The 24901-nt window shown below is 41.2% G+C and overlaps 1 protein-coding gene across 1 annotated transcript in view; it reads left to right on the forward strand.

Moving 5' to 3' along the window:
- The window catches only part of SMAD7 (SMAD family member 7), a 41309-nt gene extending 16892 nt beyond the window's left edge, over positions 1-24417 (forward strand). The window contains exon 4 of the mRNA XM_073619250.1: positions 20267-24417. Coding sequence (XP_073475351.1) covers positions 20267-20805 — 539 coding nt within the window. The 3' untranslated portion in view covers positions 20806-24417. The remainder of the gene's footprint in view (positions 1-20266) is intronic.
- The last annotated feature ends 484 nt before the right edge of the window (positions 24418-24901 follow it).

Consider the following 24901-nt stretch of genomic DNA (forward strand, 5'->3'; position numbering starts at 1 on the left):
GGATGTTCTAGATCTCCTGGTCATACCACCACACAAGCTAGGACTTGTAGTTCAACAAGCGCTTCCCCCTATAAAGATCGTCTACGCCTGCCCTGAGGGTTCCTCAACAGATTATTCAAGATGCCAGTTTGTGATAACTCTTAAAGCGAGCTCTGCTTGTTGGTGGGTTTTTTTTTTTATATCCCACATGAAACGAGCGAGGGGACCGCCCTGGGTTTAGGTTGAAAGTTCTGCCTGGACGATAACATCTCTGTCTGGGCTGCCAGTGGAGGGGAAGAAAGGAGGGGATTGAGATGCAGGAAATAGCAGAGCCAGTCTACGAATACCTCCTTAAGGGGAGAGCTGGCTCTCTTGTGCAGCTTAATCTGGAGGCCTGGGCTGCTGAAACCAATATCTCTTATTTCATGCGTCCTGACTTTTTTTTTTTTTTTTTTTTTTTTTTTCCTTTTTTTTTTTTTTTCCTTCTCGTTTTTTGAATTTACTTTTTTTTTTTTTTTTTTTGGTTCGGTGTGTGGGGGTAACTTGTGAAAAGCAACAAAGCCTTTTAGTGAGAACTTGGAGTCAAACCTTCCAAGTCCTTATGCCTAACCTACAGCCCATGGTCCACATGCAGCCCTTCTGCATTTTGTGTTTTTCAATACCCAGTTGCTTACTCAAACCAGTAAAGGAAAAGTATTCCTTAGACTGGGTTCTAGTATTTTTAAATGGTTTGGTTTCTTTCTTTTAGACAGGAAAAAAAAAAAAAAAGTCTTGTGTAGTATGTCTCCTAAGCATGTCCCCAGTCTCCCAACAACTCCTAAAACATGTTTGATCATGCATTATCTATGATGAACTTCTGTAGCATATCTGCAGTCACTGACCATCTCTTGTAGCATGTCTGCTGCTTTAGACCATTTCTTGTAGTATGTCCTTAGTCTCTCACCATCTCTTTTAGCATCTCTGCAGTCTCTTACTATTCTCCTCCTACTATACTTGTTGCAGGTTTTTAAGACTCTGACCATCTCTTGCAGTACGTCTTCAGTCTTTTTACCACTTTCTGTAGCATCTCATTCATTGAATTTTTATGTGCATCCATTTGGCGAACTCGGGGCCTGTACTTGAGCCCTTTTTTGTACTGACCAGTCCTTTAAAATACCAACCAGGTGACAACCCTAGGTCAAAAGACTGGAAAGTTCCCACACCTTGGCCTATAACTAGAAGGAAAAACACCTTTAGGGATTCAGTTGACTTTTTTTTTTTTTTTTCCTTTTGATAAATAGCTTTTGGAAGTGAGGCCTTCCACTATTTCCCGCAAGTGCCGCCAGGGGCGTTGCTCCAGTTGTTGGCTGCCTTATTGATTCGATCTGATTAATCTGGTTTCCAAAGTTAATCCCATCCTGGCATCGCAGCCATTTAAAATATGTGCTTTGCTAAATTTGGCGTCAGACATCTTCGGGTTTTTCTACTTCTATCAACTATGGAGATAACAAATGTTGCCGTTTATCTACCCTGATGTTTTTCTTTTACTTCCAAACCCTCCCCCCTCCTAAAAGGGGAAAAAAAAAAAAGTTGTGTGTAACTTCAGCTCTCCCTCCTAATGAGGTCCTGATAAGTGTTGATTCATGAAGAATGGAGCTAGCTCAGCTATGCAGGCCATGAATCCAAGCCAAGCGCCTCCACATGAAAAACCATTTGTTTTGCATTAGGTCCGATTTACTAGTGGCCTTGTTTTGTGTTCTAACGTATTTCTTTAATGTCCGGCCCCGGGAGCGGAGGGCCGAGGCTCCGGGAGGGAGGCAGAGGAGATGAACACAGCGTCATATTACAGCCATCTTGTTTTTGCCATTTCTAGTGGCTTTTAAATTGTTTTGCTGATCATTTTTAGTGCAATGGAATATCGTGCTAGCCTCTGGAACAGCATAGGGAACTAGAAGGCTCAGCCTGGTGTGAACGTTTATGGGTTGGGGTTGATGTGTAGAAGGATCGCTAACCACCTAATGTCAACTAATCCCTGCTAAACCAGAATAGAAATGGGTGTCACATTGGTGTCTGTTCTAATTACGTAACATCTTTTTCTAACTTTTAATGAAGGAAAAATAGACCCGTGTAATCCATATGGTAGTTGGATGTACGTGGACGTCCATTCAGGTCAGCAAAAGCTTACCTGGATCCAAACTCATTGTGTTCAGTCCAATGAACCTGAATAAACCCAGATGTAAAAGGATGCACATCTGCTTGCATTCAGCATCCTTAACTCCTTTTTCTATCTTGCAATGGAGGAAAAATGAACCCATGTAATGCATATAGTGGTTGGATGTGCCTATATTTGCCAACGTCTGCAGAAGCATACTTGGATCCAAACTCCATTGTGTCCAGTCTGATAAATCTGAATGGACCCAGATGTAAAAGGATGTGCATCTGCTTGCGTTCAGCCGCCCATAGGGATGCATTGCATTACATTTTTTAATCTAATCTTGTGTCAAAAAACGGACTGATGAAATGCCCGTGTTAAAGAGGCCTTAAGTTGGCCATACACATGCGACTTTCAACCACATTTAAGCCAGCGGGAATCAAAGATACGGTGATCAGTCTGGTCATGCTTACATGGCTGAATTGGTGCAAGCCCGTACGTGGCTATTGGAGAGTTGAAATCTGGACTGTAGGCCTACACTTTAAATTATATCTGATGTTGCCTCATTAAGTATTTTGCAGTAAAATGTGTTCCAAAATCCACCTAAAATGCATAATAAATGCCCAAAGGCACGTCAAAGTGGAAATATGAATGGGGCCTTCAAAAAACCCATCAGTAGCTTAGCAGGTGACGATGAAATGTGACATCTTTCCCAACCTGGATACAAAAAAAATCTCTCTCCTTTTTGTTGTGCTTTCGAGAGTATGCAGTAGGGGTGTTTTTTTTTTTTTTTTTTTTTTTCTCGAGGTCTCATGTTTCAACCAATCAGAGCTTTTTTCTGTGCAGTTTTCTTTTCCCATATTTTTTTTTTTTTCCTCGCTCCCCCCCCCCCCCTGCTCCCAGCTTGGGCCTCACTGTAGTGAGCTGGCTTAATGAATGGGGCACAGTTCAGGGGGGGTAGTGGCATAAAGGTCGGGACTTGGGAGGCTGGAGCCAGAGATTTGATTCCTTTGGCAGAGGAAGAAAAAATGTAAATGCAAAAAAAATTGAATCCCCAGAGGGCCCCCTTACAAAAGAGCTGGTTCCTCCTGCAAAGCATGGAGATGACCTTTAATTCACATGAGCTGCCCTTTCATGTTGTATGTGGAACTCGTCTCTTCCCCCAGACCCCCCCATCCTCCTCCTCCTCCCCCCCTTTTTTTTTTTTTTCTCTTAAAAGAATCTATCTTGGCACAGAAACAAATTTTTGTGGGCAATTTTTCTTAATGACCCCCTCCTGTGGTTCGTCTCCCTTATCAGAAACAGCACGGCGTGTTCCCTGGGGTAACGCAGACCAAACTTTGTTCAGTTTTTATCCAAGCTCCTTCTGGAGGCCTTTTATTAACCATGTGCAAAACAAAAGAGTGGTTGTACCTTGTAAAATGTTCATATTTTCAAGTATTGTACAGGTCAGAATGGACTTTGGTGGAAATCCCAAAAGTAATTTTTTTTTTTTTTTGCATAGAATCTTAGGGTTCTTTATTGCACCCCATGTCCCTATTCGAAAATATTTCCCTAATTTCCTGTGTGGTCAACAGGACAGGAAGTGAGTTTGATCTCTCCTATGAAGACAAAGACGGCAATAAAAGCATAACTTTGTCTTGTATCGTCGGGATAAGGTTTATAGCTTTGGACAGGATTTTATTAATGTCTGTGATGCCGTTTGGTAGAATCCCCTTTTGTGTGGTCACCAGAAAGTGAGGGGAAACTTCTCCCAAAAAAATAAGACGTTCTAACCTTTTTCCACCCTATGCAAAAAGGATTACATCAACTTGTAATTCCTCAGCTGCAAAAGGTCCTCTGCTTGAGGAAATGTTGGTAGAGTACAATGATGTGGATGTAGACCTTTACCATAGGACCAGTAGGTTAAGGGGGTCTGCAAGATCAAAGCATTATCCAAGTAACTTAAGACTTCTGAAAGGTTCAGTTCCAAGCTGCAGAACGTCTACAAAGAAGGGTTCTCGATGTAGAGAAGAACAAACGATAGTACACAACAAGGATAGAGTAATTGGGAACTTAGGCCGGGAGATTTTGCCACTAGAGCTTCTAGAAGATTTACAAGGCATAACTGAAATTTTAGATTTGGGTGGACTAACCCTTTAATGTATATCGACAGCTGAAACGTTTTTTTTGCACACAACAGGAAGTGAGAGCAAATCCCTTCCTAGACAGTTCAGAACAAGTATCTCCATTGGAAGATTTCCCATTTGTTCCTGTTCTGCTGCCAATTCAAAATTGAGAAATTTTCACTTTCAGGCCGAGAGGGTGAATGGGGTGAATTTCCCCAGCAGGGACAGCAAGAGAGACCCATCCCAGGTTCTTATCTTATCGAGGCAAAAAAATGGGTTTGCCTTGATCTACTTTAAGCAGTTTTCTATTTCGACACTCAAATACAGAAATCATACAAGACTTGTGTGGGGTGTGTGTTTGTGTGGGTTTTTTTTTTTTTTTTTTAAGTTTTTGTTACAAGCTGTGTTGTCAGACTGCAACTAATTGTGGTTTAATATTTTGAGTCTGCTTGACAGTGTGAAAATCCATTTTCTTAAGTACAACCCTTTTCTGAGAAGAGCGCTGTGCCTTGGAGTTCAGTGCTTGGTTCCTGCTTACTACAAAAGCCCCGAAGACTGCCTGACTGGAGTTTTCATTATGGCATAGCATACAAGCCAGGAATGTTTCGTTGCGTTGTTTGATCGCGCTGGCATCTCACAAAGTCACAGAGAACTATCTTATTCAATCTGTGCATTTTACAGCACGGTGACAATTGGCCTTTAGATACCGGCTGCTGTTTGTATTGGATTTAAAATGCATTTTAAGCTAAAGTTTTTTTTTTTTTAATGTAGTCTCTAGGCAAATATAGAAAAAAAGCCCACAGGTTAATGCAGTTCTGTAATCATTCTTGCATCATTTGTATGTATTTTTTAAATGCAAACCATATAAATACCTGCCAGCGAAGTGCTATCAGCCTTTTTGCAGTCTCTGTACAGCAGGGCTGGAGTGTGCGAACAAGCAGCACAAGGAACCAATCAGCTGATAGGAGGGGAAAGCAGAGTAAGCTCATCACTGTGCTGCTTCTCCTTTCACTGTCCCGGATGACCTGGGCTCAGAGTATGTAGGTTGAATTATGCTGGGCACCAGACTGAGGCCATCTAGTGGCAGAAAAAGGTACTGCAGGGGAAATCTCTGAATTGAAGCTGAAATTGCAACGAAAGGTGGTTGTGGTGTTTTTAATCTTTTAATGGGCTGTTCATTTTTATCTTGTTTTTGGCTGGAGTTCTGCGTTTAAATCTTTTACTTCCCTCTAAGAGTTTTGGTAACGGCATTGGGCACTTTGTATAGCATTGCAGTGGCATCCATCATAAAATGATTAGTTGGTGTGAGTGCCTAAAGTTTCTAGAGCCATTTGGCAAGTTCAAAAAGTATATATCTTTTTTTTTTTTCCTCTGAGGCCTACTCTTCCTTTTTTTTTTTTTTAATTTATTTATTTTTTGCCTTAAGCCCGTCGCACAAAGTTAGTTCAAAGTTGTGTTCCGATTTGAACTCTTTAACAATGGCTACCTTGCGTTGCGACGATCGTTTGCTGCGACTCGTGTTTGAAATTTTGGGCAATCTATTGCTTTTTTGGCCTTGGCGCGAGGCGGAAAGGGTGCGACCCTGAGCGCGAGCTTATCCTGGTATGTCTTTGGCAGCTTAGGAGCATGTTAATGAAAGATTACGTGAGCAGAGCCCGTGTAGGGGCCTTGCAAAGTGAGGTTATCGTCAGGGGTTAATAGCAAGACGACAGCGTAAAGGCTTTGGATGAGACTAGGCCGCCTGCCAGACTGGGTGTACTGCTATAAAGTACACATCATCTGACCGTGCCTGCAAGAGGCCAGGCCGGTGAAGTGGAGGGAAACTGGGACTTGGCAGAGACCCATGTAGCTTTTGGCCTGTGACACTTTTTCTTCTGTCGGCCTCTTTCCTGGCAGAAAGCTCATTCAAACAGCTAGGGTGGGCTACGTGGGATTGAGGGGGTCTATTGATCTGACCCAAACAGCAAGACTTTTTTTTTTTTTTTTTTTAATTATTTATTTTTTTTTAATTTTTTTTTTTTTTTTTTTTTATCCCTTGTAGTTAAAGTACAGGTGGTATCGTTTTTTTGTTTTTTTTTCTGTTTTTTTTTTTCCCCCACTTATCACTTTTTATGATTTGTGTTGTGGTGACTTGTTCCCTTTTTCAGTCTTGTTTTTTGTTTTGCTCCTCGGTAGCCATCTTTTATCGGCTCCAATACATTCTTGCGAGCTTGGGGTTGTTGTCATTCCAAACATCACAAGAACTTATGGTGCCACTCAGGGGAGAGCTGTCTGGGTGCATTGCTCTCTCTGTGCAATTAATGTTCCCTGGCTTGACGGTATCTGCCTGTCGCCTCCATTATCAGCTACGTGACTGCACAGTTCTGAAAGTGAACATTGAATTCCTGCTGGTGCCGGCTCCCAATGACCTGAGAATGAGCCGTCTAGGAGAATACTGTAACAGGGCCACGCCGAGGTCACTGCCAACACAACCATCTTTCTTAAGCGGGATTAAATAACCCACACTGCAGTCTGGCTGACTGCCTACTGTCACCGAGCGGCTTCCTAAGAGTTTATTTTCAGCTGCAAAGATTTGGGCTTCTGATCCACAGCCTCAATTTAGTCGTGACACACAAATAAAACCTGAGTGAACATTCACACTGGAGGGTAGATGGCTCTTTAGCTCCAGAAAGGCCCGGTTTTAAAGGTCTTTTGCTAGAGAACATTTGGTTGGCTGCTGAGGGGCTAAAAGGTCCAGCCTGCCTTGCATGATGATGCGCCCCTTAAGAAAAATTTCCCAGATGTTTGTATGTCAGTAATACTTTTAAAGTGACCCTGTAGTGAAAAAACGTTTAAGTGGGTTCCATCAATGACCTTTTCTTTGAGAATATTAGTTTTGTGCTGTGACCTGAAACAAATATGTGGTTTCTAGGATTTAGACCTCTGGTTAGTCATTTGACTGTGTCTTTTAGAATTTTGGCTTCTGGGGGAGGTTTAGTAGCTGATTGTGGCTTCTAGGGTTTAGGTCTCTGGTCGTAGTTGACTGTAGCTCCTAGGATCTAGGTCTTTGCTAGTAGTTGACTCTGGCTTCTAAGATTTAATCCTCTAGCAAGTTGAGCGACTTCTAGGATGATTTGGTTGTAACTGACTGTGGCTTCTAGGATTTGGGCCTCTAGTAATAGTCCGGTGCGTCTCCATTTATGTTTCAGGTCTGATTTCAGCTCGAATTCTGGGTGGATTTCGGTCCTGAAACAGACCAAAAGACGCACAGTACTCCTGTGCAATTCGCACTGGAGCCGCTTTGCGAATTGGATGCGGAGAAATCCGCATTAAATTTGCAATAGTGTCAACCCAGCCTTATTTCTAGGATCTAGGCTTCTGGTTGTAGCCAACTGTGGCCTCTAGGGTTTGGGCTTCTGGTGGTAGCCAACTGTGGCCTCCTAGGGTTTGGGCTTCTGGTGGTAGCCAACCGTGGCCTCCTAGGGTTTGGGCTTCTGGTGGTAGCCAACTGTGGCCTCTAGGGTTTGGGCTTCTGGTGGTAGCCAACTGTGGCCTCTAGGGTTTGGGCTTCTGGTGGTAGCCAACTGTGGCCTCTAGGGTTTGGGCTTCTTTGGTTGATTTCAAAGTCAGTCGAAAAAGTATGCAGATGGATTCATTGTTTGATTTTAACATAATACACGATTTGTGGGTGAGCCTCTACAGCAACAACAAAAAGTTTTCTCCTTTTTCCTCAGTTGAAGAATTCATGACTTTTTCTTCCTTCCCTAAGCAACGGGGCCAAGGAGTTTGCTGGCAGCAGCTAATTTTGGTTTTGGCGGCTCTGCTCTCACACGGATCCCCACCCAATGTCATTATCTTGGGTTTAACTTATAAAAAGTAAACTTCTCCTTTTTTTTTTTTTTTTTTCTAATGGTTTGCACTGCCTTTTAGCCTTTTCACCTGCGCTATTCTAGTATAGTTTTTTTAAGGCAGCCATTTTCTAAAGGATCTATAGGAAATCCTGGTAGAAATGTAATTCATTGGTGTTGTGTGCATATAACATCCTTGTTGATGTATCTGAAGCTTGCCAAAGATTCCTAGTGCTTACAAAATCTTGGGCAGAACAGCATGATTTTACTATAGGTTGTGCATTCCTTCTATATTTCCGTTGCGGTGTTTGTCTATAAGGGTATGTATGATCACTATGAACTTTATCTTTTTTTATCTTTTTGTGTTTGTCTATAAGGGTATGTATGATCACTATGAACTTTATCTTTTTTTATCTTTTTTTTTTTTTTTTTTTTGTCTGTGGTCGTGGAAGCCATTTTGTGTGCTCCCTATTAATGTTTTTTTTTTTTGAGCGGTTCCTGGAGGATGTGTAGGCCTTATTCTCTTAGATTTCACTTTGGTCCCTTTTAAGGCCTTCCTGTTCTACCTCTAGACATTCCACAATTCCAAATCCCCATTCTGTAATTAAAAGCTGGTTAGTGTAAAATATGATTGTTCACCCAAGGCCTTTTTTTTTTTTTTTTTCTTTTTTGTGGTGGGTTAATATTTTGCTTGAAATATGCCTGTTTTTCAGATGTATTTTGCAGAAATCAGTAACTCTGAACCAATACAAGTGACATTTCATCCTGTATAAATAGGTTGTATCCTTTTCAAGTCATGCCAGGGTGGTTGATGCTAGTACAAAAGCACAACAGACCCCCATGTTCAATGCATGTTCATTTTCTTTTCGAAGGCAAGAGCTGCCTGCTAGTAGAGACTGTTTGCTGCTCTGCAAGACTATTGATGGGATAATGGAGTTCAACCGGAGACCACGTGCCTTGGATAAGAAAAGAGCCTATTTAACCTAGTAACCTTACTGCAAGGAGATTATGAGGCTGGGTTTTTGTTCCTGAGATACAACAAGCTCTCGGTTGTATTTGTGTCTCCATTTGTGTTGGTGTACCATATTGTTGCCATTGTGAGAGTCCAGTTAGCCCCCACACAATGGAAAACATTGGCAGCTCCTCTATAAAACGAGATTCTACAAACAATAGGATGGCTGCCCACAGATAGCCAATTGGTTTTTACTTTCTTATCTGCACTGGGGAAATAGCAGCTTGGATCTGATTGGTTGCAGTGGGCAGCTGCTCCAGTTTCTTTTGTTCTTATTTGTATAATTAAACCCTTGTGTCTTAGAACAGTCGCTTGCCTAGGTTTTCTTTGTATCTGCTAATAGAGAAGGGGGAAGGAAACCTAATACGCTTGAATTAGGCAAGTAATGTACTGCCTAATGTTCATTTCACTTCATGGAGCAAAAATTTGGATGTGCCATGAAAAATGTGGACCCCAATATGCTTCACGTGAGGTTTAGACCTGATGCCATTAAAACCTTGGATCTTTAAAGCTATTGAACATGATTTGAGTTGTAAGCTGAAATGTGTTGGAGGCCTAGAATTTCGGTGCACCTGTCACTCATTACTTTGTGGGCAAGAGAAATATTCAGGTAGTCATGCGGTCAACAGTGCCTGTCTGAGTGATGTCATCAATTCTTTGTTCATAGATGGGCTCCTTCAATAGCGTCTGCCGCTGATCGCCTGCCAGTATTTGACAATGATGTCTCCACTGTAACTCTTGTCACTGTGATTTCATCTGTGTCATGCGGATGACAATTTAACCTGCTCGATAAGGTCTTGACAGATCCTGATTCATCTTTTGCCTTCCAACATTTAGCCTTTGTGCAGCCTTGCCTGTAGTTATAGGAAGTCATTACGACCTGATAGTCTACATTGCGGTTTTGCAACCAGGAATGACTGTTTTATGGTGGTAGTGTAACACCCCTATCATGGGCGGCGATCTCCATTTATAAAAGTTGTCCTGAGTTACGTTAATCTAGCAGACTGGAAAAGTTCAATAGAGCATATTACCCAGCTCACTGGTTGTACTTTAACCTCGCTACTGACGTCTTAGCTGGTTAGACATTTATCAGCCTTCTACAGTGTGGTTTCTGACCTGGTTGTGGTGTCTCGGGAATATTACTGTTTTAATAAGAGGTTATTGCCCCCCTCAGGCACAGAGCAATTCTTGGTGCATGCGAGTGGCCCTTAGTATTGCTGATGATGGATGTTCAATGGAAATGTACATTCTAGGTGACTTCTTACTAGCTGTACACTGTCAAGACTTTTTTTTTTTTTTTTTTTTTTTTTTTTCTTTGCACTAAAATGTCCCCAATTTTTTCAGAAACCTATTTTTTGGTGCCAGGGGTTGAATTTACATTGGCCAACAAGCTTGGTTCTTCAAGCTCATGTTATGAAGTATACGTTGGCTGAGTAGACATTTATCAGCCTTCTACAGTGTCTCTGACCTGGTTGTGGTGTCTCAGGAATAACTCAGGCACAGGGCAATTCTTGAAGCATGTGAGTGGCCCTTGATGTTGCTTCCTCCATGCTGAATTCTGTGATGGCTTTTCTCAACATAGATGATAGACGTTCAATAGAAATGTACATTCTAGGTTACTTATTACTACCTGTACACATCAACACTTTTTTCAGAAGCCTAATTTTTTTTTTTTTTTGCACCATGGTTTGAATTTACATCAGTTAACAAATCTTGGCTTCTTCTATCCCAAAGTATAAGCTTTAGGTTACACAATTGAAATGATCGCAAATTTTGGGTTGATTCTGCATCATGACACCAGTATTTTGTCTTTGTAATGGTCGTTACAGTTGGAGGGCAAGATATGTCCACTACATATCCACTAGAATTCAGTTTCAACTCAAAGGTATAGGAAACCAGTTTATTGGCACTGGCAACCAAGCAAAGCTAAAAATAAGCTTTGGGTCAATTTTGGCCTGAAACGTAATTTGTAAACTTTTTACAGTTTTCCCTGATTTGGACTGAGTCCTTCCTTTCCACATGGTTTATGGTGTCATTTACACCAAAGGCGATGCAGAGTGTAAATCACACCGACTTTTTTTGTGTTTGGTTTTTTGTTTTTTTTGTTTTGTTTTGTTTTTTTTTTTCCTTCTCCTATCTAACACATGCGTCTGTAGTTTTCCAGGCAGAAAGTATTTGTGTGCGTGAGATGTGAGTTTAGCATGTGCTGAGGAGACATGATTAGATTATGAAGGCAGACAGAAGTAATGATTAACTTTTTCAGTCTGCACACTGTCTCCAACCTGGCTGCGGCTGCTGGTGATGTTTGTGTGTTTTTCTTTCTCTTCTACTAAGTACTGGAATGGTATGATGGCCTAGGATTGCAGTGTGAAACACAAGGACGACAGTACAAAGACAAAAGTGAGGGAGGGAAATAAAAAGGTTTTATCTTCCCTTTTTTTTTTTTTTCTTTTTTTTTTTTTTTTTTTATCTACTCATCAGATCCAGCAGTGGAATCCAGTAAAAATGCTACAAAATGTCCACGCATGCAAACTGTTTTTATTATACATCCCACGGGGGGATAAGCAGGCGCCTGCTTTGGGTTCATGCTTCAATGGCTTGACAATTGGGGTTGCAGGTTGGGTTCCTCTAAACCAGGGGTCTCCAGACCTTCTAAACAAAGGCTCAGCTTACTGTCCTTCAGGCTTTAGGGGGCCCAGACTGTGGCTGGTGAGAGTAGATAATGCCCTGCTGTCAGTAGGAGTAAACCAACCCCATCGTTGGTTTTAATGGGAGGACTAGCGCCCCATTTTTGGTATTAGCTGGAGGAGTAGTGCCCCATTGTTTGTATCAGTGGGGGGAAATGGTAATTGTTGGTGTCATTGAGAGGAATGGTGCCCCAAGGGCTGAATAAAGGCAAACAAAGGGCCACAGTTTGGAGACCACTGCTCTAAACCAATGCAAAGTGCATCTGATGCCTATATAGAATTAAGTTGATAAAAGGCTTCTCCTTGTTCAACCTAACGACTCAACTAAAAAAAACCAAACTACATCCTCAGAACCCTAAACATCTAAGTGATCTAGTGAAAGGCCAAAAACCCTGCGTTGAGTTGAGAAAGTTGACAAAGTTTTGCCAACGTAGGGCTCTGCTTTCTTTTCATGACAAGTTGGAGGACCATTTGTAGACATGTAATGGTTGATTTACCAAAACTGGAGAATGCTGAATCTGGTGCAGCTCTGCATATAAATCAATCGTCTTCCAGGTTTTTTGTCAAAGCTTAATTGAACAAGCTGAAGTTAGAAGCTGATTGGCTACCATGCAGAGCTGCACCAGATTTTGTACTCTCCAGTTTTAGTAGTAAATCAACCCGTAATGTCATCTGTAAGCCTTATTTATTTCAATTTTGTAGAAGAAACATTGGGTACCTGTAGCAGCCAAATACTAGGTCTATCGTGTTTTTTCTTTTTTCTTTTTTCTTTCCCCTTTCTTTTAATGACTTCTCTATCCGTTGTTCAGACCAGGAAGCTGAAAGTTCCCAAAAGAGCCAATTTTACATTAGCATTTTCCAGTTCTTGTCTTTTGCAGAAATTGAGGTTACCATGCATTTTTTAGTGCAGACAGTTTGTACTTTGAGGGCCTTTTTATATGCTGAAATTGTCTTTAAACAACTAACCACACTGGCACAATAATATACATTTTACTGCTTATTTAGATTTGAGGTACAACAGAGTCTCCTTTCCGTATGAAAGAGTTTAACCGCAGGCTGAGCACCGCAATAAAAAAAAAAAAAAAAAAATTTGTTTTTCCTTTTTAGTATTCCTCCATTTTGTTTTTCCTCCCTCATTTTGCTCTAGAGTTCATTCTTCTTCTTTATTTATTTTTAAATATACGACTATGAGTAACCTTTACAGTATATACAGCGGCCATCTTTGACGCCGGCACCGCCATTAGCTTGGTCTCTGAGGAATGCATTATAATGTGCTACAGTTTGTTTTTGTTGTATGGCCTCCGTGTGGTTTCTATTTTGGGTCTTTTTGTTAGATTATTTAAAAAAAAAAAAAATAGGAGACTAAAGCAGGGGTCTCACAACTTTCTAAACAAAGAGCCAGTTTACTGTCCTTCAGACTTTTGGGGGACTTGACTATGGCCAAGGCGTAGAAAAGGTCCAGATGACAGTGGGGAAAAAACAATGCCCCATCTTTGGTGTCATTGGGAGGAATTTTGCCCCATTATTGGTGTAATTGGGAGGCCCCTTCATTGGGGTCAGTGGGGGAGAATTATGCCCCATTGTTGGTATCTGTAGATGAAATGGTGCCCCAAGGGCCGGATAAAAGCAGGCAAAAGGCCGCAGTTTGGAGACTACACTAAAGGAATTGAAAAGACCTCCAATCAAATTGGTGTGTAGCATTTTAGACTCTTCCTAGAACAGAAGGTATTCACGTGTTTCGTTCCATCACATATCCCAAAAATAAGAGGATCATTCCTCGTTTTAGGACAATTTGCAGAATCATCTAAATCGTACCTTTTTACGACCCAGTGGCCGAAGACAAATCCAAATCTACTGGGAGTATAGTGCAAATCTAGCCTAATACAGCAGTTTTTTATTTGGTGATTATCAATGACACATATGGAAACCATGGCTTCTATGGAGTAGGGTTTTGGACCCAACCAGGAAAGTATAACCATACAGGTTATGGTGATAAAAGACCAAATTTTAAAAAGCCCTTCAACCAAATCAGTATCCAACAACAAAGTATAGTCTTTTCGTTCAATCACATATCCCAAAAATAAGAGGAATTGGTTAATGGGAAAAGCCAAATGAAGAGCTTGGAGGGTGAAGGGGGTCACCAGATCCATTTTCTGTATTCAGTCACTGAGAGAAGCTGTTGTACCCAACCAATTGTTTGGGAAAAAAATACTACTTCCCACAACGCAGCTGATTTTGAACATCGTAATGCTGTCCGTGAGCGCTCATATGGCACGTATACGCAATAAAATTGTTGTGCCGCAAAGCAGGCGTTTTTAATTGCACATGTGGGCAATCGAGAGATCGCCAGTGCAGCACTAGCTCAGATGTTTTGTGACTTGCAGGCACAAATATATCTTGTGTCAGATCCTGAAAGATGTCTTAATAGGGAAATCGGCTTCTTGCCCGAGGCTGCACTCTGACATAAAAGGGTTAAACAAACACTAAGCATCGCACACTGTAAATAATACAATGTGAATGGGTTTTGGCCTCCCTAGAAAAAAACCCACCCTTCCTCTAAGGCATTTTGCTATTAAGCTAAGCTTTAACTCCAGCCTACAAAGGACACTCTATAATTTGCATGGCTGATGAGACTCCATTCTGGGCTGGGGATTTTTTTTTCTCTCCCCCCCCCCCCCCCCAACCACTGGAGTCAGTCAGACAAGATTTTTGTTTTTCTCTTTTTATATATTTTTTTTTTTTCCTGTGTGGCAGCAGCAAAAGGAATGGTAACATTTAGAGAGAAGGTGAATAGGTTCATTTTATGGCCTTTTATATGTCCTTGGAGCATGAATGAATGGCTCGGTCCTTTTTCTATTTCCCCCATGAATTGTATCTGTTTTCGTGCCATACAGAGAGGTTCTTCACAAACTGACCGCCGTAGATAGCCATGATTAGATATAAATGATTGACCAAAATCTAACCTGATGGTTTGATTTCAACCAAGGGCATCACCTTTATTTAAAAGCTCTCCCCACGTTGCCCTATGAGGTCTTATTTGGTACTTATATGCGTAACTGTGGTAGAGGAATCATATTATCTTATGCATTATAAGGCTATTAATGGTTCTTTATGAAATCGGCAAACGACCCTCCCTTCCCCGTGTTCGGACATCCGTCCACCTACCAACCCCGCACTTACCCCATCCAGGTCGTGGGCAGCTTCACCCTGCGTCTGCTCCTCGGCAACTTCCACCCTGCTTCTGTTCCCAACCGATTCGGTCACTTCTCTCATTCAATGGGGTCTTAAGACCCGCTTCCTGATTGGCCGGGAGGAGAAGCAGGAAGACCATAGCAAATATTAATTCGCTGTTGTCACACAACTGGGTGGACAGCACTGTGCCCCAAGAACTGTGACCAGTGATAATGGACAATTGTTGTTGTACTCGTGGTCATCAAGTTGCATGAAAGTCGGACCAAAATAGTTGACATGAGCATGAACTACTTTGAAGTTGCTGCAACTTTAAGTCGCACTTATATGATTAATTATCGTTTGGAAAACATGGGGGAAAAGTGTGAATGGAGCCTAAATGCATTTGTACAAAACCTTTCAGGTAGGCCCAGACCTGATTAAATTTCCACAGGTAGCAGACCAAATTCTTCTTCTCCTTTTATTTATTTATTTATTTTTTTGGAGAAAAATACATGTGAAATGAAAGTTTGTAGTTCTTTAAAAGTGGTGCCTACTGCTGCCTGGTCCTTTTTTTTTTTTTTTTTTTTTTTTCCCCTTTCTGCCTCCTTTAAACATCCGACCCCACAAACGCCCAGCCAGATATAAATTATAGCTGTATGTTAATATATAACTAAGAGTATATTTTCCTTAAGGAAACAAATCACAGTCCCATCATTGTTATAGATTTAATGACTAGACATCCCGTCAACACCGCTGTCCCTTAAAACGGAACTTAGTCGACATATTTTATAGTGTACCTTGGCTTGAAACCATTAATAAGTTTGGCAAATTACCTTTTAAAAAAAATAAAAAATTTCAAGAAGAAAAAAAAAAAAAAAAAAACTCCTTTGGAGCTCGATGTCATTGAAGAAGCTGGTAAGATTCATTCATGAACTCGAGCCGTACTTCCCATAACTGGATCCGTTCATCGCAAGCCAGGATGGTCCGTTTTATACACACTGCCAATTAAATGGGCCTTTGTATGAGGCAGTGAGCGGCCTGTTATGTGGTATTCACGAACGCATACACAAACACACAAGACTTGTCTAGCTCTCTCTCTCTCCCCCCCCCCCTTCGTCTTTCCTGGAAGGGACTCTTTCATGTTGGTGTAGAAAAAAGGAAATAAAAATAAACAAAAAAGGGGGTAAAAGAAAAAAAAAAATCTAATTTCTATCTATTGCTACTCTTCAAACGTTCCACCGAAGCTTTAATGTAAGAGTTTGTAGTATACAAGTTGTGCCGAGTCAAAAAATAAATATCTTCTTCCTTTTGAATATGAGGTCTCTCATATTTACTTTTACTAACTTCCCAAAGTTCATTCTCTGGACCTTTTTCGCTGCCCTAAGGACGTTTTTTTTTTAATTTTTTTAAATTTTTTCTTAGTGTATGTAAGCTCAAACAATCCATGTCTATTTGCCCCCTTCTGGCCTATTAAATATACCATTGAAAATAGTGTAAAGTCTGTTTTTTTTTTTTTTTTTTTTTTTTTTTTCATTCCTTTGTAGCTGGTGTTTTTATACCATTTACCAACTGGGAGAAATATATACATGTTGATCCTGCCAGAAATCCAGTGCTGGCTTGTGGGGCAGAAGGGGCACCTGCCCTGGGCACAGCGTGTATTGTAGGGATGGGGGCGCTGCAAGTTCCTTCTACTATAAGGCTGAGAGGAGTAAGAGGAGGTGCGGTCTGTGCTCTCTCCCCTTCTACTCCATAAGCTTACACATTTTGAAAGGGGGGGTTAATTTGACATCTTTGCCTTGGGCACTGGATGATCTTGTCTCAGCACTGCCCCCCAACAAAACAATAGATCTATAGCCATGATGGGTCTGTTGATCCTGCCTGAAATTCCAGTGCAGTCTTGTGCACACTGGGAATGTAGAAGAGCATGTCTACCCACTGGCCACTGTGGTTCCTTATGGTGATCCCCTACATCACTTTTGAGTCCTGAAATGAACGGGGGTCAGCAGGCGAAAACCACAGTGGCCAGTGTGTAGACATGCTCTTCTACATTCCCTATGTGCACAAGACGGCACTGGATTTCAGGCAGGATCAACAGTCCCATCATGGTTTATAGATTTATTGTTTGTTTTATTTGTTATAGGCCTATTTGACCAATGGAGGGGTCCAACTGGATCAGTGTCAGGGAGCTCTGCTACAGAGTAAAGTTGGCAAACGGGCCAACATGTGTAATGCTACTTTCTTCACCGGTTAGCATCTTTCTTGCTGACCAATTGACAGGGTCATTTTACGGCCTCAAAATTTTGACGCAATAGAAATGCAGGTAAATCATATGGGATGTAAATGTTTAACTTCAGTTCTGTATTTTTTATTTTTTTTTAATTTTATTTTGTAATTTGCTCAATTTAAAAATAATCCAGTTTGGTATGAAGATCAAGGTACCCAAGTTCCAAAAACCCTTTGCCTTTTCATTCAAAAGATCTTTGTAAATTGGTCCTCTCATTCTGTGCTTTTGTTCCTTATGACAGCAGGGGGCGTCTGCTCCCGCTCCCCCCCTCCCCAGGGCATAAAAACGCAAACCAAGCCTGGGGCTCGTGCTCTAGAAATGTCATCTTGGACCACTCAAACCTTGCCGTGGCTATTTTTTTTTTTTTTTTCCCCATTTCCAACCGTAGACGACTTCTTCTCCTTCTCCTTCTTCCCATATTTTTTTCTTTTTTTTTTTTTTTTTCTGCTGGGAGGGGCCAGGAGACGCCTCTCAGCCAACGAAGGGGTTAAGCGGAGAGTAGCTCTACTCACCAAGCCTGCAATTTATTTGGGCTAGGTAATTACCATAATCTGAGAAACGTCTCTTTACTGACGTCTGTCTTAAAATTGCTGGGTGTACTGGCGGGGCTCTTGAGATGAAAGGGAAAAATGCAGTCTTGAGGATTTTCTTTCACGCAACAGGGTGGCTACAGAGCTTCATTTTACAGATGTTTCCTGACCTTCATTTTTTTCTTTTTTTTTTCTTTATTAGTTTCTGAAAAAAAAAAAAATGTATTGGGAGTCAAGATTCTCCTTCTTCGTGTGTGTATACATGTTTTAAAAAGTTTCTCGATGCAAACTCCGAAATAAAAAAAAAAAAAAAAAAAAACCTTTTCCACTTAAATGAAAATCTTTTTTGCTTTTTTTTTTTTTTTTTTTTTTTTTTTTTTTGTTTTACTTTTCTGTAAAACGTCTGTAATGGTTTTGCTCCGCCAAAGTTTTTTTTTTGATTGCTCACCCCCCCCCCCCTCCTTCCTTTTCAACAAATACTTTTCTGAGTTTCTGCATGAACGTACTGTAGTTTGCAGAGGTTAGGTGAAAGGTAATTTGATCGGTTTCCTAACTTCCCTCACCGCCCCCCCCCCCCCCCCTCTTCTTTTTTTTTTTTTTTTTTTTAATCTAAACCCCCCCCCCCCCCAGCTAGCTGCCTTTTTTTGGTACCAGGTTTCAGTTGGATAGAGATATTTGAGCAAAGTATTGTGAGGCACCATGAAAGGGGGAAACGCGAGCAACCAAGCACACCTAGAGGGTTTTTTATTTATTTTATATTTTATTTTATTTTTTTTTTACATGGAATTTGGTACACCACCTCCTCCTCCCTGATAGAATTTTCTCCCTCCTTTCCCGCACATTAAAAAAAAAAAAAACTTGGAAGATCAGTTTACTGGATTTCTAACTTCTGGAAAAAGTTTTTTTTTCTTTCAAAGCTAATGATATGGAATTAAATTGACGGTCGTGACTCATGCCCTCCCCTCCTCCCCCTCCATTCCACCAAGAGACGCTGTTTTAATAAGGGTTTTTGTAGCTATTTATGCAAACTCTTCTTCCCTTTTTTTTTTTTTTTTTTTTTTTTTTTTTTGTCCTGTTGTACCAATCCCCCCCGCCCCCCTCATAGATGTGCCTGGGAGGTGTGCTGTCAGTACAAACAAACTCCCTTTTGCGAGCAGTGGTGGGTGGCAGTTGCGATTGTTTAGCAGAAAAATACAATTAATGCTTCAGTGCAAGACTTCCGGTCCCCACCCTGCAACGCCACAAAACCACAGATTGATGAGCTGGGTAGAGATTGTTACTCAAGCCGCTTACTTTATTACAAAGCCTCCACGCAGTCGTGAAAAAAACAAAAAAAAAATTGCAGCGTCTCATTTACTCCCATTCATTCCAACGGTCTGCGCACATAGCGATGCTTAAAGCTGACCTTTTGGGGGCAGGTAAAAATAAATAAAATAAAGTTATATATCGCATGCATTTTGAGTGCCTGGATTTGTAAAACTACACTCGGGACAGGCGGTGGGAGCCAATCAGGAGAGAACTGAGTGAGCAGAGGGATGGCCTTGTAGATCTGCTTCTGCTCTTTTTTATTATTGGCTTCCCCCAGGCAGGGGAAGCCGATCCTGCCGGGAGAAGACCATGATTACTGCTAGCGGCTATAGCAGCCAGTAGCGATGATTGCAAGTAAATCTGGCAGGCTGGTTGTACTCAAGTTGATCAATCGACAGTTAGCCTGCCCATGCACGGTTTGAATCTCATCCGGTTCCTGCTGAACTGGCCGCGATATGAACGGTCTATGGCCAGCCTTAGTTCCGGAGCATTTGCACTTGCAGAGTCTATTTGCCTTTTAGTCAACCCCAAAGTATAGGGAAGCATTTTTGGGAGATTGGCAATGGTGTTCTCTATATCAGTGATGTCCAAACTGGCTCTTTGCTTACCTTTTATCAGAATTACTGCCACTGAAACCAATAACTGGACACTATTGCTCTAACACCAATGATGGGGCACTATTCCTTCTAATGACACCAATGGGGCACTATTCCTTCTAATGACACCAATGGGGCACTATTGTTCCCCCTTTTAAACCAATGATGGGGCACTATTCTTCCCACTAACACCAAGGATAGAACAACTATCCCACTGATACCAGGATATTTTCTACTCCCACTGGCCACTGTTCAGCTACCTTTTAAAGTTTGAAGAACCGTAAACTGGCCCTTTTTGGTTAGAAAGTTTGAAGACCCCCTGCTCTATATCGCTCTCCATTACTTTGAAAGGCTCAAATGAATTGCTTGGTTGAAGGTTAATGCCAAAGTCCTAAAACATTTTTGGTTGTTTTGTCTGCAGTAACTCTCCTTGGCCTTTTGGGTGGCACTGTTGCAAAAATGGTTATGGCAATAGGAAAGGGCTACATGCACTTGGTCTCCTAGGGTATTCAACATGGATTTTTCAGTAATGTAAATACATCTTCTTTAATATTTGTACCAATTGCTCCACATTTGTTTGCTATGATGTAGATCAAGCTCAAATCTTGATGTTTCTTTGTCTTCTCTTTGCAGATTCCCAACTTCTTCAGGAGTCTGGGGACCCGTCCCATTGGTGCGTGGTAGCGTACTGGGAAGAAAAAACGCGGGTGGGTCGTTTGTATTCTGTCCAAGAACCTTCCCTGGATATCTTTTATGATCTACCTCAGGGGAATGGCTTCTGCATAGGACAACTGAACTCGGACAACAGAAGCCAGCTGGTGCAAAAAGTGCGCAGCAAAATCGGCTATGGCATCCAGCTCACCAAGGAAGTGGACGGCGTCTGGGTTTACAACCGCAGCAGCTATCCCATTTTCATCAAGTCGGCCACACTGGACAACCCCGATTCTAGGACGTTATTGGTCCATAAAGTGTTTCCCGGATTCTCCATCAAAGCTTTTGACTATGAGAAGGCTTACAGTTTGCAAAGGCCCAACGACCATGAGTTTATGCAACAGCCCTGGACTGGCTACACTGTACAGATAAGCTTTGTGAAAGGCTGGGGACAGTGCTACACGAGACAGTTTATCAGTAGTTGTCCCTGCTGGTTAGAGGTGATATTCAATAACCGATGACTCGGAAACAAGTGGACTTCGGGACTTTACTACTTGCTGCTAAAATTTCCTTCCGAGTGCTTTCTTCTTTGTGCATACTCCCTCTCCCCCCCTCCCCTCCACAGATATTTGTGTTTGTTTTTGAGAAATGGCTTATGTCAAGGATTTGATTCTTCTCTTTTTTTTTTTTTTTTTTTTTTTTTCTTTTTAAACTTTTCTGACAAGTGTGAATGAGGTCGGTAGGTTGGGGGGGGCGGGGGTGAAGGACAGGTCCCCCCCCTCATGTGACGTTGTCCTGTCTCATTGCAACATATTTTATTTAAAGCATGGGGAGAGACATCAGTATTTATTTTTCTACAGTATAGAGGTGAATCCCCCTGCTCTACCTTCTCTAGGATGTTTGGGTACAGAAAGGCAAACCGCCATAACAATGGATAAAGCTGTATGTGGGGGCAGGCTTGGGAGGCTGAGGTTGGGCAGCAGCTAGAGATGTCCACCATTTGGTCCTACACCGGCCACCTTCAATGCGGTGCATGTACTTGAAGTGGAAGTAAACCCTTCGATTTTTAACAGTTTCAAAAAAAAAGTTACATTCCCGTCATTTGTCGGGAATGTAACTGTCACATTTGTTGTGCTCTCAACTGAACTGTCAAACCATCCAATGGCTGGTGTCATAACTGATCACGTGCAGCATCACGGCAGTTGGAGATCAAACAGAGGCCAAGATGGCAGCTTCTTTGGCTAAAAACTATAGGAGGGTTTACGTCCACTTCAAGAGCGTGAGTTGCCGTAACCTTTAGTGACCAATCGTACATTGGCCTAAAAACTCAAGAGGAAGCTGCATAATGAAAGCTTTTCTCCGATTGGCTGTTATTGACTACTGCATCTCAATGCTCTTCGCATCAAGGTGGCCTTTTAAGTCCTGTGGTGACCTTTTACTATAGTCCGTAAACTCTTGCACACAGAACAGACATGAAGGAAGGAGTGCACTTTTAAAACCCCATAGATGAACCGATCGCTCCATTTCTCTCCCTCCCCCCCCAATCAACACAGTCAGTGTTGGAGGAATCCCTCCCATGGAGCTGTTGTGTTCTCCTAGTGGGGGGGGAGCCGTCCCGACTGGGAGAACACGGTGATTATTGCTATAAAAAATACAATAGACTGGTTGTACCCAAGTTGGGTACATTCAGCCTGCCCATACATAGTTCGAATCTCTGCCTGTCCTACAGAACCGGCCGAGATTCAAACCTGGCCAGCTTTAGCAAGACAAGCCAAGCAGGTTTTCAAATATGACTTCACACTTCTTTTTTTTTTTTTTTTTTTTTTCCTGTCTTTCTCATTCTTCTGTGAGTTGTGGATCCTCAAGGGCCATATCAGCTCAACTGTCATTTCATTTGTTGATAATGTCTTCTAGAGAAAGAAAGATATATGGATACAGTGGTCACTATTCCATTTTTTTTTTCTTCCCCCTGAGCACCTCTCCCCCCCCCCCCCCCCCTTCTTTTTTTTTTTATTTTTATTTTTTTTTCCCTCCTTCTATACATGGTTCTAGGCACTTTGTTGAAGGCATGCACTGAAATTCCGCAGCTGCATGCATTGAGTTGGCCATGTTTGAGGGACAACATAACTATTTAAAAAAAATTTTTTTTTTGTTTTTTTACGTAAAGTGCACTTGTTCTTTTAAGTCTGATTTTGTGGATGTGGTTGAAATCATCTAAAAACCCAGAGTCAAGGGCTACCATAAAGGTGGAAGATTTAGCTGTCAAAGCAAGGCCCACGCATCTCCTCTTCAGGACTGGTGAATTTTGCCTTTGCCATGGCTTGTTTGGCACAGCCTTGCTGATGTTGCACTCAAGATGTACAGAGAAATATGTGCTTGAGTCTGGAGTGTAGTGATTGTGCTTCATTTTTGACAAAGACCAAACCAAAAACTGCCGAACTGCCTAACCGACCCCCCTCTCCCACCCTCATAATGCAGATTGTCAAACACAATTTTTTTTAAAAAAGGGGCAGTGCATGTGGTTTGTTGTTTTAAATAAGCCAATGCAATAAAAAAAAAGCTGACTTTTCTAAGAAAAAAAAAAAATAGCTCACAGACTGACAAATTCACTTTATGTATGTCTAATGTAAATGTATACCTATATGATATTCAAGAGCCGCAGTGGTCAATGGTTTAGGGATATGTTTTCCTGAATAAGCGCCTGCGCTGTGCAAAAAGTATTGTTTAAACTTCTTTTTTTTTTTTCTCCCCCCCCCCTTTTTTTTTTTTTTTTTTTTTTTTTTTTTTTTACTATTCCGTGACTGCCAGTGAGTATTGGAACTTTCAGTGGCAACAAAGTGTTTTTTTTGTACTGTGGCTTCTCATTGTCCGTTTTTAAGGAGAAAACTCAGAAATATGGTGATCTTAAGATTGTGAATATATGCTATTTCTGGCTCTCTCATTGGCTGCAGGGGGCCTTGAATGCACAATTTCTAAATTCTAGTTCTGTGATAATTGTGGTAAAAAATATCAGATTTATTTTAAAGCTTTTTACAATGGGCACTGAGGCGCAGTGCATAAACACTCTGAATGTGCCCTTTGCCATACAGCAAATTCCAACCAAAGCCGCTATTTACATCTTAAGTGGGCACTGGTGGGTTGGATCCACCTATTGGCTTCTTATATCTCCAACAGAATCAAATCTTGACTTTCCCCAACATATTTGTGACTCTGGTTCTTCCAATAAGGCCATATTGAAGGTGTTGCCCACTCGTAGCTGCATTATGAAGAATCCATCTAAGGGGTTGTGGTTTCCATCATTTGACCTTGTAATGTCCATCCGTTGAGGAAGGAAAGAACATTCTGGTGGAGATCTCTCTGCTCTGGAGACCCCAAGAGTAGAAGTCAAGCCAAGAAGTAGTTCAGCTTGCCCAAACCACACAAAGCTGAAATATCATCGTATTTGGGTGGGTTTAAGGCAGCCAGGTTGGGAGCCAAACCAATGTGTGTTTGAATGGAGCCTAGCAGGCCACAAAAAGCTGCAAACCACAAACCTGATGCTCTTCGCAAGTTGACCTTCTCATACACATTGGTCCAAACTGGAAGCCTCTGGGAGGCAACCTCTGAACTCGGTTCCATCTGCGGCTATGTATCTGAAACATACAGTATTTGCTCAATAATTTTCCTCCTTTTTTTTTTTTTAAGGTACAAGTTATGCACAGAGAACCTTTTTTTTTTCTTCTATATATCATACGTGGCGTATGACACGTTAACATTGGTTATTGCTCAATGAGCATGTTTAAACATAAGCTATTTTTCTAGATAACGAAATTTAGATGAACAAGAGGGTAAGCACTCTTTGGAACTTAAAGCAATGTAGTGCTTTGAAAAAAAACAAAAAGGCAAAAGAAAAAAAAAAACAGAAACAAAAACGGACTCTTTAAAAAAAAGAAAAAAAAAATCAGATTTATTAAAGAAATGTATTTTATGTTATATATAAATATATTATTACTTGTAAATATAAAAGACGTTTTATAAGCCTCATTATTTATGTATTGTGCAATGTGTATAAACGAGAAAAATTTAAAAGATGCACTTTGCTTAATATAAATGCAAATAACAAATGCCAAATTAAAAAAAAATCAAAAATTTAACTTGTCTTGTTTTTAATTTATTTATTATCATCATTTATTATCAAAGTGAATATTTCAAGCATTTTGAAAACCTTATTGAAGCTTGCCTGCATGTGTCCTATAGATAGTGAGTGCCATAGGCCTAAAAGTTGAGGGCTGTGTAAGCGTTTCTGCCTTTTTAATCATCTGATCAGTTTTGGATCTTCATTGGTTGTCAGTGAACCTTTCTTTGCGCTTTATGATGAATGTAGCTTGGTGCAGGAGACGTCAGAGGACATAAAAACAAGGTCTTTAGACGTGCAGAACTCAAATTATCACTCTCCCGAGGGCACTCCTAAGAAATGCTGCTGCCCCATCATACCTTTTTTTTTTTTTTTTTTTTTTTTTTTTTTTTATATGTGCAGCAGTGCCGGGACAAGGTCATCAGGTCATCCAGGGCAGAGATTCCAAACTGCTGCCCCTCCCCCGCTCATGATGTGCAAGCTTTGGGGGATCCTACACCCAG

Source organism: Aquarana catesbeiana, linkage group LG01 (assembly GCF_042186555.1).
Source record: "Aquarana catesbeiana isolate 2022-GZ linkage group LG01, ASM4218655v1, whole genome shotgun sequence".
Taxonomy (NCBI): domain Eukaryota; kingdom Metazoa; phylum Chordata; class Amphibia; order Anura; family Ranidae; genus Aquarana; species Aquarana catesbeiana.